Source organism: Prunus dulcis, chromosome 3, assembly GCF_902201215.1.
Source record: "Prunus dulcis chromosome 3, ALMONDv2, whole genome shotgun sequence".
NCBI lineage: Eukaryota > Viridiplantae > Streptophyta > Magnoliopsida > Rosales > Rosaceae > Prunus > Prunus dulcis.
This window is the reverse complement of record NC_047652.1, coordinates 18,736,421-18,750,130: the sequence shown is the minus strand read 5'-3', so window position 1 is coordinate 18,750,130 and position 13,710 is coordinate 18,736,421. Positions and strand designations below refer to the sequence as shown.

The window sequence follows — 13,710 nt, the reverse complement described above, 5'->3', positions numbered from 1 at the left end:
GCATGAAAACCAGGGATATTTCCTATCCATAGTAAAGTCCTAAAGCAACTCTGGCCAAACAAGAACCAATAATGTCCTTTTTTTCCCACGTAAATAAATTGTAATGTCCTTTTGTAAAGTGATGGTAGACATTTGAGTTTAATTTTGCTCCTATATAGGTTAGAAAGTCTGAAACCACCTTTATGGCTCTTTCAAAAGATGGGTTGAGCAGTTGATCCAATAATGTCCTTTTTTTGGGCTGAAATGTAATGAGCCCATGTTACTTAAACAACTCTCTTTCCTACGAGAATTCTGTAGTTAGTGCCTTATATATGACCCTTAAGTAAGGTTCTATCTCTTAATCGTTGAATCATGATGATTTCAGGCTGCACAGGCTCTTTGTTGCTGCTCTGCATAGTCACATGCATGACTATCCCTTCACTTTTTCACTTCTTGCATTATCCATTTCATTAAGTGTTCATCCTAGCTTAGCTGTGAAAACTTTTATGCACCCGTTGCATGAAACATGTGTCTCACATTCATAGTCATAGTACTATTCATATAATGCAGCAAATGTGAGATACTCGATGTTCCATGCAACGGATGCATGAAATTTTTTCTGCAGCTTAGCTTGTTTGTTTTTCTCATATATATAATACACATATGGACTGACTTTATAAATCTTATGAGCAATTAAGATGTGCCCTTTTTTCATTAAAGATCTGGCATAGTTGGTCGATTGATTATTGATACTTCAATTTGTTCTGCAATATTGTTGATGATCTCGTCAATTGAGTCATTTTATGATGAAGTTCTATCTCGTAAGTGTTGGATCAAACTAACCAATTTAATCAAATAGTTAAGAAATATGACCTCACATAAAGGTCATGTATAAGGCCCTCACTATAGAATTCTTGCTCATTAATTACGCTTCGCAGCAGAACTTGGGCTGCAATTTTTGGGCAGGGCACCCCTCTCTTGATCCATCAGCATTTGCCAGCTGATGAGCTGATCTAGTCGGAATCCTAGGCCCAGACTGGAGAGCTATTTGTGATTGTGTCCTAGTTTTTTGGGCGCTTGACCACCAATGTAACCACAAATGAAAAAGCCAGAAAAATTAGCCAGCCAGGGCTTGTAAAGAAGTTAATCTTATTCATTTACGTGTTTGCATGACAATAGGGGTGGGCACGGTTCGGTTTGGACCGGTTTTTGCCTCAAATTAGAACCAATCTATTACTATTCATGCGGTTTGGTTCGGTTCGATTTTAATTAAAAAAATTCAAAAACTGTCCGGTTCAGTTTGAACCGGTTTCGGTCCGGTTCCAGTTCCGATTCGGTTTTGAACTGGATTATAAAAAATTTTTTTAAAATTTTTTTTGTAATACAGTTCTCAACTGAAATATTATTTTTTTACTTGAAAATTAACAAATTATTCAATTTCATATAAAAAATAAATATTAAAGTGAGAAAAGAGAGATATTTTGACATTGAACTTGGATAAATATTAAGTTTTTTTTTCGTGAAATTAAAAATATAGCATTAAATATAAATATATATTGAAATTATATATTTTTTTAGTTTCACCGGTTCGGTTAGGCCCGGTTCGGTTTTTGAAGACATAGAACCGAATCCGAAACCGGTCCAAACCGGTCTGGTTCGATTTTTGACCGGTTTTTGACTTTTTGGTCAACTCGGTTTTTTTCCGGTTTGGTTTGGTGTGGTTCGGCTTGGATTTCCGATTTGCCGGTTTGAGTGCCCACCCCTACATGACAGCATGAACAATACCGCTTCTAGACTCAATCTAGCAACGCATGCGTGCATGCATAGAGTTTACCCAATCTACGTACCTAAATCACTTCTTTAGTTATAACTTATACATTCAAATTCAAAAAGTCTATAGAGTACGTACTTATTGGTCAAAACCAAACACTATTTAGCTAACTGCTTCTTGCTTGAAAGACATATCTAAAATACAGCTACAAGTTTTTTCGTTTTCTCCTAAAATTTTGAAAAACACTGCCAAATAGAGGCTTAACTAACAATAATATCGCTGGCCTTTCTGCTAATTTAAGGTCATTCTAAAAACGAACACAGACCTTCCAAATCATTCTAGAAGTAAACGCATACCTTCCAAATCGGACGATAAAATAAGCGCTCTCTCTCTCTCTCTCTCTCTCTCTCTCTCTCTCTCAAACTAGGAGAATCTAGGGTTGCATGGATCACCATAATCCACCCATGGAGGATTGCACGTTCTGAAAATGGCAACCATTATTCCAATTGACCCAATCCCATTTCTATTTTAGATTTTATTTTATTTTCAAAGTGGAAAGGAAACGAGAAATTCAAAGTCATACTTTCGGACATAAAATTAAACGCTCTTAACTTCTAGAACTAATCGTACCCATCATTCATGGGAGAGTTTGAGTGCAAAGATGCAAACACTGAAAATATGGTTCATATGACGATGGATGACTTGGTCAATTAAACAAGTGCGAGTCTTAGTCACGTCCACAAACAATAAGAGAGTCTCAAGGCCTTTCCCTCCTCTCCTTTCCTCTCCTCTCTTCTCCACCACCCAAAATAACTCCAAACCTCACCACCCTTCTCATTCCTCCTCTCAAAACCAAAAACCCGTTCCACTAATCAAAATTAGAATCCCAAAAATTCCCACAAAAAACCTCCTCCTCTCCACCAAAAACACATTGAAAAAACAAAAATTAATTCATGATCCAAAATTATTAACAATGCCAAGCAAGCTGAAGAAGGCAATTGGGGCAGTGAAAGACCAAACGAGCATAAGCCTTGCCAAGGTCTCCAACACCAACTCCGCCAACCTCGAGGTCACCGTCCTCAAAGCCACCTCCCACGACGTCGTTCCCATCGAAGACAAATACGTCCAGGAAATTCTCACGCTCATTTCGTCGAACAAGTCGTACGCATCCTCCTGCGCCCAGGCCATCGCCAGACGCATCGGCAAAACCCGTGACTGGATCGTCGCCCTCAAATCCCTCATGCTCGTCCTCCGCATCTTCCAGGATGGGGACCCCTATTTCCCCATCGAGGTCCTCCACGCTATGAAGCGCGGCGCCAAGATCCTCAACCTCTCCAACTTCCGCGACGACTCCAACTCCTGCCCCTGGGACTTCACCGCCTTCGTCCGCACCTTCGCGCTCTACCTCGACGAGCGCCTCGATTGCTTCCTCACCGGGAAGCTCCAGCGGCGCTTCACGTACCAGCGCGACCAAGAATACAACAGCAGCCGGAGGAGCCGCCGGTCGAACGACCCCGTGGCCGTGGTTCGCGACATGAAGCCGGCGATGCTGCTGGACCGGATTCACTACTGGCAAAAGCTGCTGGACCGGGCGATGGCGACCACGCCAACCGGGGCCGCCAGGACGAACCGGTTAGTTCTGATTTCGCTCTACGCGATCGTTCAGGAGACATACGATCTATACCGGGACATTTCGGACGGGCTGGCTCTGCTTCTGGATAGCTTTTTTCAATTGCAGTATCAATCTTGCGTGAACGCGTTTCATGCCTGCGTGAAAGCCTCGAAGCAATTCGAGGAGCTGTCGGCGTTTTACGGGACGTGCAAGAGCTTGGGTGTTGGTCGGACCTCTGAGTATCCTAGCGTGCAGAAGATCTCCGAAGAGCTTTTGGAGACGTTGCAGGAGTTTTTGAAGGACCAAGCTTCATTTCCGAGTCGGTCGCCGCCGACCCATTTAACGGCCAAGGGTAGTAAGAATAAAGGGTTGAGCTTGGAACAGAGTGAATTTCCATCTTCGGAGGAATTCGAAACGGCGTCGGAGAAAGGTTCTGCGTTTAGTTCGGCCTGCACGTCGTTGGAGGATTTGATGAGCGTTTGTGATCAGAATGGCAATGTGAGCCCGTCGTGGTATGTGGAGCAAGAGTTTTATAACTCAGAGGAGCAACCAGAGAAGCCGGCAGAGGATGGGCTCGCCAGACGAACAAATGAGAATGGATCGAACCAATCTTCGCCGGAAAGTTTCGATCTTGTTTCCTTTGATGGCTTCCCACCGCAATCTCAACCTCAACCACAACCGCAACCGGATCAGATAAAGCAAGAAGAACTAGTAGGAGTTGATGATCAAGAGGGTGCAAAACAGGGCTGGGAGCTTGTTCTGTTTGAGTCTGCAAATAATCAAACACCATTCCAAACATCATCACCAAATATACCCATTGATTCATCAAACTTGGAAAGCTTGTTTCAAAACTCCTCAGTGCCCCAACACAATTACAATCCATTTCTTGATGACCCAATACCATTTGATAGCTTTGCAGCCTCTTCGAATCCAAGCGCCACCGCCAGCAATGGCTTTGGAAATCTCGGAGAAGACGACCTGTTTTCGTTCCCTTCCACAATGCTGGTAGTGGCACCAACATTTCCCGGACAGAATGTAAAAGAGACAACAACATTTGGCGCCAATAATTCAAATGAGAGCGCAGATGTTACAACATTTCCCGCGCAGAGTTCAAATAATTCAACAATGGCACTAACATTTATTGCCCAAAGTCCAAAAGAGAGCGAAATGTCACCAAGTCTCTGGCCACGGCGTGCAAATGAAAGCACAACAATGGCACCAGCATTTTTTGCACAGAGCCGGAGAGAGATGACAATAGCACCAACATTTTGTGTACGGAGCACAAATGAGGTTGGTGAACAAAGTCCAAAAGAGAATACAATATTAATGCCACCACCAACATTTCACGCACGGGATACGAATGGCAGCGAAATATCACCAACTTTCGGCGCCCAAAATCCCCAAGAGAGCAGAATGCCACCAAACTTTAACGAGAGTGTGGTGCCAACATTTCGTGCACAGAATCGCAATGACAAGACCATGGCGCCAACCTTTACCGCGGTGGCTCGCGATAATGAGAGCGTGGTGCCAACATATGGTGTACATAATCGTAGTGATACGGCCATGGCGCCAACATTTGGTGCACATAATCGTAGTGACACGGCCATGGCGCCATCCTTTCAGGCAGATGAGCCTAACGAGTTCATTGCTGCACCGACTTTCTTTGCAAGAAGTGAAATGAAGACAAGAGGAGCATTGCCTAACGTAGAGAACAACGACCCGTTTGCGACGTTCTTCTCTAAAGTGACAACTCCTAGTGAAGCTGTGTGTAATGGATTAGTGAATCAAGAAAGCCTCTTGCATCAACAGAGATTGTGGTTGGAACAGCAAAACAAGATTATTGCAAAGCATATGAGTTGATTTGTTGTGCATTAACTAGATGTTGGGGGTTTTTTTAAAGATCAAATGTAATGGTCTTGTAATTAAAAATCCTTCTCTCTCTAAGCAAAGTTGGAATGACAGTTGTGAGTTTATGCACCAACAATGAAACATGGTATGATCCGGTGGATGAAAATCCAATGATTAATTATCATGAGATCAGAAAAGCTATATATTCATAGAGAAAGTTTTTCTACGTTAAGGAGAATATCCTTAACACAGAATAAGAAGTTGAGTAGCAGTGGTTGTGGCCCTCCCTTCTCCTTTTTTAAAGAAACCCCGAGTTTCTTTCCTCTCAATGTAACCAAAAAGATATTATAAGAAATCCTCATTACCATAGAAAACCTATATATAATTGCAAAGTGAGACATAAGGGTCCTCTTGCATCTGCTTCTGAAAAGCACAAGCACCTCCAAGAAGCCCAACGAATTGGGCCCTATTATTTGTTTGCTCATATGATGCTGATATTTTATTCATTGTTCATCAAAGAAAGGCTCATACCATACATATCAAATTTTGAGTAGGGTAATGCATTATGCACCACTGCAGAACCAGTTAGCCTGTAAGGGAACAAGAAGCATTATTCTCTTGCAGCATTGCATTGATGGAGTGGCTTTTTTCAGGTTTTAGGTGTGAAACTTAACAAAATCAAATCAACTAACGGAACAACTTACTAACTGAAAAAAGTGTTGTACGTTTGACTGAAAATATACATTATTAAGGATCTTAGACTAATTAACTATGTCTATGTCTTGTATTTTTTAAGTCAAAAGCTGATCCTCATCATTACTTACAATATAATCGCATCTGAGATTCAAAGTGCATGATCCACCGTATTCCATGCATTGTTGAAAAATCAAGGCTATATTTCACTCCAGAGATTTGACCAGCGTCCTATTACTGATAACACTGATATAGTCTTTAATTTAACTACATACAAAGCCTAATATGTATGAGATTTTATCACAAAAGATTTCAGTGCTATTAATAATAAATCACTCGTTTTATATATATATATATATATATATATATTGTATCTCTCACATCACATTCGATTCTATTTCAAGAGTACAAGGACAAAGATATAGAAGAAAAGAATAATCCATCAAAAAAAGATTCGGAGGGATCAATCAGGGATGGGACATTTAATTAACAGTTGAATGAAGGCACGGTCGGTTAAGTTAACAGACTGTCGTTTTAACCGTGCAATGTTGGCGGGAAATGGTAGAAAAGAAAAGCAAAAGAAGCACAAAGTGACAGACAGATAGAGAAAGAGGTGTAAAGGCTTTACAGCTAAGTTTCTGAAGAGAGAGAGAGAGAGAGAGAGATCACGGGAAAATATAATGGGTATGAGCCTGCAAACAAAAACACAAAAAAAGGTGACAAAGTTTTGTTGGGGGAGTATCAGATTCAAATGCAAATTTGAGGTGGGGTGGGGGAGGCAAAGGGAAGCAACAGCATGTGAACCTGTGTAAGAGAAATGGACCACACATGACACATATCCCATCATATTATTATTATTCATATTAATTGATTAGATATTTAACAGAATGATAATACATTACATATGCTCTTAATTAGCTTTAGACCGTCCAATGCAAATGCAATGCAACCATTTGCTGTGAAGTGTGACAAGTTGTACTTCTTCTTCTCTCTATCTATAGTCTCCTGTTTTACCTTTTACCTTTCCCAGATTCTCAAAATCTAAAGGACCCACATCACTCGCCGATAAAAATGTTTTTTTCCCTTATAAATAGAGATAGTGAATCCGCACCCTTTGCACAAGTTTGAGTTCCCTTCCCGTAAATTGGATTAATTTAAAGTAGTTTAGACTCATTTATTTTGATTGTGAATGTAAAGCCTAAAAAGCTTTGGTAGCAGCTGGTGCAAGTGGAGATGAGATGAGTGGGTTTGATGATGCATGCTAATTGCAAAAACAAGCATGAGAGATGAGATGAGAGGACCCACCAACTGTCACCACCAGACAACAAACACCAAATCTGTTTGAAAGAGATAGACCCATCCAAGCCAACTCAGAAACTAAAGATTATCATCATTGTTCACTGCCCTTTCCTTTGATTCCTTCCCATTAACCTGCCCAAAAAGATAGATACACAGCAAAATCTAGTTCTGCTAATGCTTTTTGAGGTTTGGATGAAATGTTATTGGCTACACTTCCACATTCCCATCATCATCATTCATCATGTACACAGAAATGAATTGAAGGGCTGAGATAACATCACCATTCAAAAATAGTTGCACTAAACCCTTGTCCATTACAAATAATAGAGCAAAGGCTTCTCTGGTAGGAAGGGACGATGTACATAATAAGATTGATCAAACAACATAAACAAGTGGGTGGTAATGGAAAAAGAGAACCTAAAAAAAATTGACAAACATAATCATGAAATCAACCCTCTCTCTCTCTCTCTCTCTCTCAGCTTTCACGAGTGAACCAAGTAATAAGATTACAAAATAAAAATAAAAAGGATAAAGCAAATTGAGGATACTCCCTAAAAACCGCATCCATGCTTCTCTTTTTTTCTTTCTTTACCGATACACTATGATATTAGGATTATATAACATAATTAAATAATATTAATAATTAAGTAATTTTAAAAATAAAAAAAAAGGTTGGGTTGGGTATACGATGTGTGTATTTTTGTTTCTTATCCAAGCTCTTTCCTTCTTGGACGGTTAGAAAATCCAAACGAACCTCCTTCCTCCTGCTGTTGAATATTAACAAACCAACAAACAAACCAAAATTGAAATTTGATGTCAGCCACAATCTTAGACCCAAGAAAAAGTGCAAAAGCAAAAATCCAAACATTTTGCCACGACTTTTGCCATGTGTCACTAAAAGTCCATGGCCCGCCTGCCTAACTAACACCGCCACATTCACCACGCCAAGCCTCACGAGTCAAACAGTAAAAATCTATCAACTAGTTTCTAGCAGCCCATCTCTCAAGGTAAAGATACACCTCCTTCATTCATGCCTCCATTTTTTAAATATTAATAAGGATTCCTGTGCTGTGAGTGACTCAACAAGTCAGCAGTAAAAAGCTATTGGGCCCCACCACCCTCTGTGGGCAAGGCACAAGCACAACTCTCTACACTAGTAACAACAATCTTCTCAATTTTAGGATTTAGTTAATAACAGGGTTGTTTTTAATTTACCAAAAATAAGATTATAAAGATAGGCAGATTTGTCATTTGACACTCTAGAGGACATACGGGTGGCTACTTTCCAAGACACATCCAGGCTGCCATGTACACATGCCACCCTCTCAATGGATAAACCCAATGACACCTCAGAGTCAAAGTCATAAAGCTCTCAAGGCAAACACTTTTCACAAAATTAAAATTCCGAAACTAACCTTTCTTTGGCGGGTATTTTCTTTCTTGGTTAATTTCCACTATTATTCCCTCCAAGTTCTGGAGAAGATGGTCTTGAGCCTGTTTCCGGCGAGTCTCTGCAGTGCCTTCTTAGCTCCGACGACGTCCATTTCCGCCAGCCTCTGCAAATGCTGGTAAGCCCCGGCTGCCACCAGTCTTTTCCGGCAGCCACCGCTCCCTCCGGAGAGTATCGCCGCAACCACCGCCACCGGGAACTTGCTGCAAACCATCTCGTGATTCTTGGGATCCAACATCTGGACCAGCCTCATCACGCTCTTCTCGTCCCTCACCAGCTCTTTCCTGTTCGACCGGACCGTAAGCAGCGACACAAGCACTTGGGCCGCGGATTCTTGAAGACCCACCGGTTTTGGCGACTCCATGAGCTTCACCAACGACCCCATACAGCTACCCAATGCTCGCTTATTGCCGTCACTCACATTGATCGATAAGTGAGCGAGTAACGAAGCTGAGATTTGCTGTAGGGTTGTGTTACCGTGCTTTATGAACTCACCGAGCTGGATTAGGAAAAAGGTTGAAGAAGACAGGACTTTAAAGCATGAATCTGAAGCTGAAAGCGAGGTTATGGCTCGGAGGACGTGTTCCAATGTGTCCGAGCTCGGTAAATCTTGGATCAAATGCATTAATCTCTGCAACCCACGTTCTTGAATGATCAAAGCTCGAAAATACTCATCGGAAGAGGCTAAAATCGCTAAACAATTTGCTGATTTTTCTTGGGCAGTAATGGAGCCTGAGAGCAATAACTGGACGAGTACTGGCACAGCCCCTTCTTCTCCCAAAGCCGTCTTGATCTCTTCCACATTGGCCACGTTTATAATGGCGCCAGCCGCGTGGGTCTGAGTCGCCGGAGTCCCAGATCGGCATGCTTCGATCAACACCGAGACGCCACCGTAGGCCGAAAGGGCCCAGGCGTTTTCTGGATCGGCCGTAAGCGCCTCGACGGCCATCGCCGCCTTCTCTTTCAAATGGGTCGACCCGGATTCGAGTATTCTGAGCAACGGCCCCAAACCCCCTTCTTCGAACACGGCCTTGCGCGACGACTCGTCGTTGGCTGAGGCTAGGAGACAAACGGCGAAGACAGCCTGTTCTCGCACAAAAGGTTGGTTGTGGAAATCGAGCAAATGAATCAAATACGCGACATTACCTTCTTTGGCGACGACACCGGAGGACTTGCCGTCGTCGTTGAGAAGCTGAAGCAGAGACTCCAGAGCTTTTTTCTTAAACTCGACGCCTCCGATTTGTAATCGGGTGAAGAGGTCCCGGACAAAAAAACCCAAATCCTCTTTATCCGACCCGGGACCCGGAAGGGACAAAACGATGGCGTTCGACTGGTGGAGCACTCCAGATCTGAGCAACAAGTCGAGGTCGCGGAGCTGGTTGGAGAGCGAGGACGAGGCCATGTCGAGGTCGCTCTGCATGTGGAGCTTCCCGCCGGTGAACCCGGCGTCCGTACATTGGTCGGCAAGGGCGGTGAGGCGCTGGAGAGTGGAGAGGAGGTTGGGGAGGAGGGTATGGAGAAGAGGGTTCTGGGCCCAGTGGGGAGAGTCGGAGATGTCGGCGATGGAAGAGTGGAGGGAAGTGAGCTTGGTGTGGAGGGCGGTCCACCGTCCGACGAAGGATCGGACGGTGAGGGAGGAGCGGAGGAGGAGGGAGATGGTGGAGTTGATGAGGTCGAGGAGGGTTTGGAGTGGATTTGGGGCGGCGGTGGCGCGATGCATTTGGGATTGGCGGGTCCGGGTTAGGACCGGGTCGGGCTTGGGTCTGTCTCAGTTAGCGCTGAACAATACATGAGAGAGAGAGAGAGAGAGAGAGAGAGAGAGAGAAAGCGAAAGGGAAGTGGGTTTTTGGGGGAAGTAAAAGAAAATGGAGGAGGAGGAGGAGGAAGGTGCAGAAAAGTGAAGTGGAGCGAAGCAATCGAGAGAGAGGCGAGGTGTGGGGAAGAGCAACAATGGCAAACAACGAAGTGAGGGACAGCGAGTGAGGGAGAGAAAATGAAAAAGAATCGTGTGGCAGTTTTTTTCTTTCACTGTTAGGCGGAGACAAGACCAGAGATTAACTACCTGAAGTAATGGGCCTGGGCCATATGTGGGCCAGTGGATATATGGCCCACCTCGTCCGGCTCCAGTCTGCAATCTCTCTTTGCTTAGTTTATTTTTGTTAACCCCGCCAGAATATTCGTATAAAAGAAAAATAAGTTAATTGATTTTTGATACTCGCGTAATTTACGACAATTGTTGACTTCGTGTCTTCGTCTTCCACTTTGTTCCAACTTCCACCACGACTTTGAGTTATAACTTATAACTAATTCGTTAACGTCTACGCGAAGGTTTTGTTTTTTTCTCTCTCTTTTGGTAAACTCCTCATGCAAATATGCAAAAACCCATTGTAAAATATTTTAAACAAGTTTAAAAGTTGAGGTGTATTCAATCACGATTTCATAAAAGTCTATTTAATTTTAGATGTATTTAATTTAGACTGTTTAAACTCTATTTAAATTTGGATGTATTCAATTACGACTTTAAACGACTTTATAAAAATTTGGGTGTATTATAAAACTCATTGATTTTAAAGGAAATACAAAGAGTAGTGGATTTCAATTAAACTCCATCAACTTTATAACTCTTTTAAAATCATTTAAAATCTAAATTGAATACACTCTCTTACTTCTATATTAACTTTAGCTTACAATGATGCACATTACTCTCTTACTCAAGTGGGGTGAAAGTAAGATGTCAAACATTAATCAATGAGGCGCATCCCGTCATCAGAATTTTCAGAGAACGATGTCTAAATTGCCTATAGTTTCAGGAAGCAATACAAGAATTAAGCCTCAATTTTTAATCAATTTTTATATTTGTTTATTTTCCAAAAAGTAATTTGTATGATACAAAAATGTTGTGCTTACTTTTCTAGAATGGGTCTTATAATTATTGTGATTCATTAATTCCTTTCGTTTACAAACACATGAGTATTAGAATTATTATGATTTCTAACTATTTATGCGTTTACTAGCACATGTGCTACTAAATGTATTTGAATTTCACATTACCATACGTAATCAATACATGCAAAACCCTGAATCATGTTGATACCAAATATCAGTAGGGCCCGTCCAAAAGAGCAAAGGCCCATACCACTTGAGAAAGTAGATGGGCTCGGGTGACTAATATAGTACACCAACCTTATCTCACACCTAAGGAGGCCCAAATGAGGTAAAAGGAAGCCACCCAGGGCCATCCAAAGCCCACGAGACCATGACCCAACGCATTAACCCATGCACCTCTCCCCAAAGGCCCGTATGTGGGAAAAAGAACGGCCAGAATGGACCCTCGTCATATCCCATTAACGCATGTTGTTCCCCAAAAAGAAAAGGACACATGTCAGTCTATCAATATTTGTCCAATAGAATGGTGCACATCATCAACCTCTCTCGAGTTTCACATCGAAAAAAGACAATTGAGAGGTTCCATCTTCTTTATATATAAGGGAGTACTTTCCATATGAACTTTCTCCATAGTCGAGTACAATACTTTTATAAGCCTCATTTAATGGGAAAAAAAACTGACTTAGGCATTGGAGGGTGTTACCAGTCATCGTACAAATCATAATAAATTTTGAGAAAATCATACTCATTCATTCTCTACCATATTAATTATTTTTTTTTATTAATACTACTTTCCTTATTACCAGTAAGAAAATACTCCCCCTTTATGTGAATAACAGTTTTATACATATGCAAAAATAATTCATAAAAAACACACAAATAAAACTTAAACATACATGTCACACTGCTATTAGTAAGAATATAAAAACTCTTACTTACATGATAATAAGAGAAATATATATATATATATATATATTAATTTTATCACTTCTCCATTTCAAATAAATACATATGTCAAAAATTACAAATCATTGTCAATAAATGAACATTTAATTTAGTTTATTTGTGATTGATGGTTACTCCCCCCCCCCCCCCCCCCCCCCAACAAATTTTTTGATTGATTGATTGATTGATTGATTGATTAATTGGAGTATTCCACAATTTTGACTTTAAATTAGGGTGGTTGTATAGTGCATTCAAACCCCGATTAGCACGGTCTTAGTCAAAATTTCCTCTTTTCCCTTGTCAAACGTGCGAAACGGAGATTGATCGATTGGCACAGAGCAGAAGAATTCCTCCTCCTTGATGGGCTTTCTGAGTGTGCCTGTGGCCTACAACCTGCAACCTTTTTTTGCTATAGGCCCAATATCATTGGGAGAAGATTATGGGCCATAAGTTTTAACTACGAGTAATCTGAGGTCGCTAAGTTTTGCACATGTCGAAATACAAATTTTCTTTGTTTCATTGAATCATTGTTATTTGTGAGATTTGAACTCATCACATGATGATGGCAAAGTAGTAAAGATTTATTTATTACCTAGTGATCTAGCGTGTAACATATACATATTGGCAATTTCTCAATTACTTTAGTGGCATGCCATTTCCATTTTGCAGTAAACTTTAAAGGCTTATTATCGCAAAACGTCTCCAAGGTTTACGAAACTATCATATTGCATCCTTAATATTTTTTGGTGTCATTCGTGGTCCTCAAGGTTAGTATGTGCGATCACAGATGGTCCATGCCGTTAGGTTCTATCAAAAACTCCATTAGTTTACTGACGTGACATGTATATGTATCACAAAACATCCCTGAGGTTCACACACTTATCACAAATGGTCCCTACGAATTTTTTTAATTTAAAATTCATAAAATTTTAGTTTTCTTTTTAAAATTATTTATAAATGAAAAAACCATTTATAGAAGGATTTTAATCTTGAGGACCATTTATGAACCCTAAACCCTTAGTTTTTTTATTTTTAAATTTTATGAATTTTAAATTATTTTTTAAAAATTCCATTAGTTTGTTTATGTGGCATATATATGGAGCCCACATTACAATAATATAGTGCCACATGTATTTAAAATATAATATGTATTTTTAAATAATTTAAAATTCAAAATTTTTTAAAAAGAAAACTGAAATTTTATGAATTTTAAATATAAAAAATTAA

At 40.8% G+C, this 13,710-nt stretch overlaps 2 protein-coding genes across 2 annotated transcripts; one reads left to right on the top strand and one right to left on the bottom strand.

The window, feature by feature from the left end:
• Window positions 1-2,629: 2,629 nt before the first annotated feature.
• On the top strand, window positions 2,630-5,473 carry LOC117622843 (clathrin coat assembly protein AP180). Its single transcript, XM_034353620.1, has one exon. It carries the CDS (start codon window positions 2,724-2,726, stop codon window positions 5,220-5,222), a length of 2,499 nt encoding a protein of 832 aa, XP_034209511.1. The 5' UTR covers window positions 2,630-2,723; the 3' UTR covers window positions 5,223-5,473.
• Window positions 5,474-7,456: 1,983 nt separating this feature from the next.
• On the bottom strand, window positions 7,457-10,668 carry LOC117622844 (armadillo repeat-containing protein 3). Its single transcript, XM_034353621.1, has 2 exons — window positions 8,618-10,668; window positions 7,457-7,969 (listed from the first exon to the last, which is right to left on the bottom strand). The coding sequence occupies exon 1, from the start codon at window positions 10,370-10,372 to the stop codon at window positions 8,660-8,662; it is 1,713 nt and encodes a 570-aa protein (XP_034209512.1). The 5' UTR covers window positions 10,373-10,668; the 3' UTR covers window positions 7,457-7,969; window positions 8,618-8,659.
• Window positions 10,669-13,710: the final 3,042 nt, after the last annotated feature.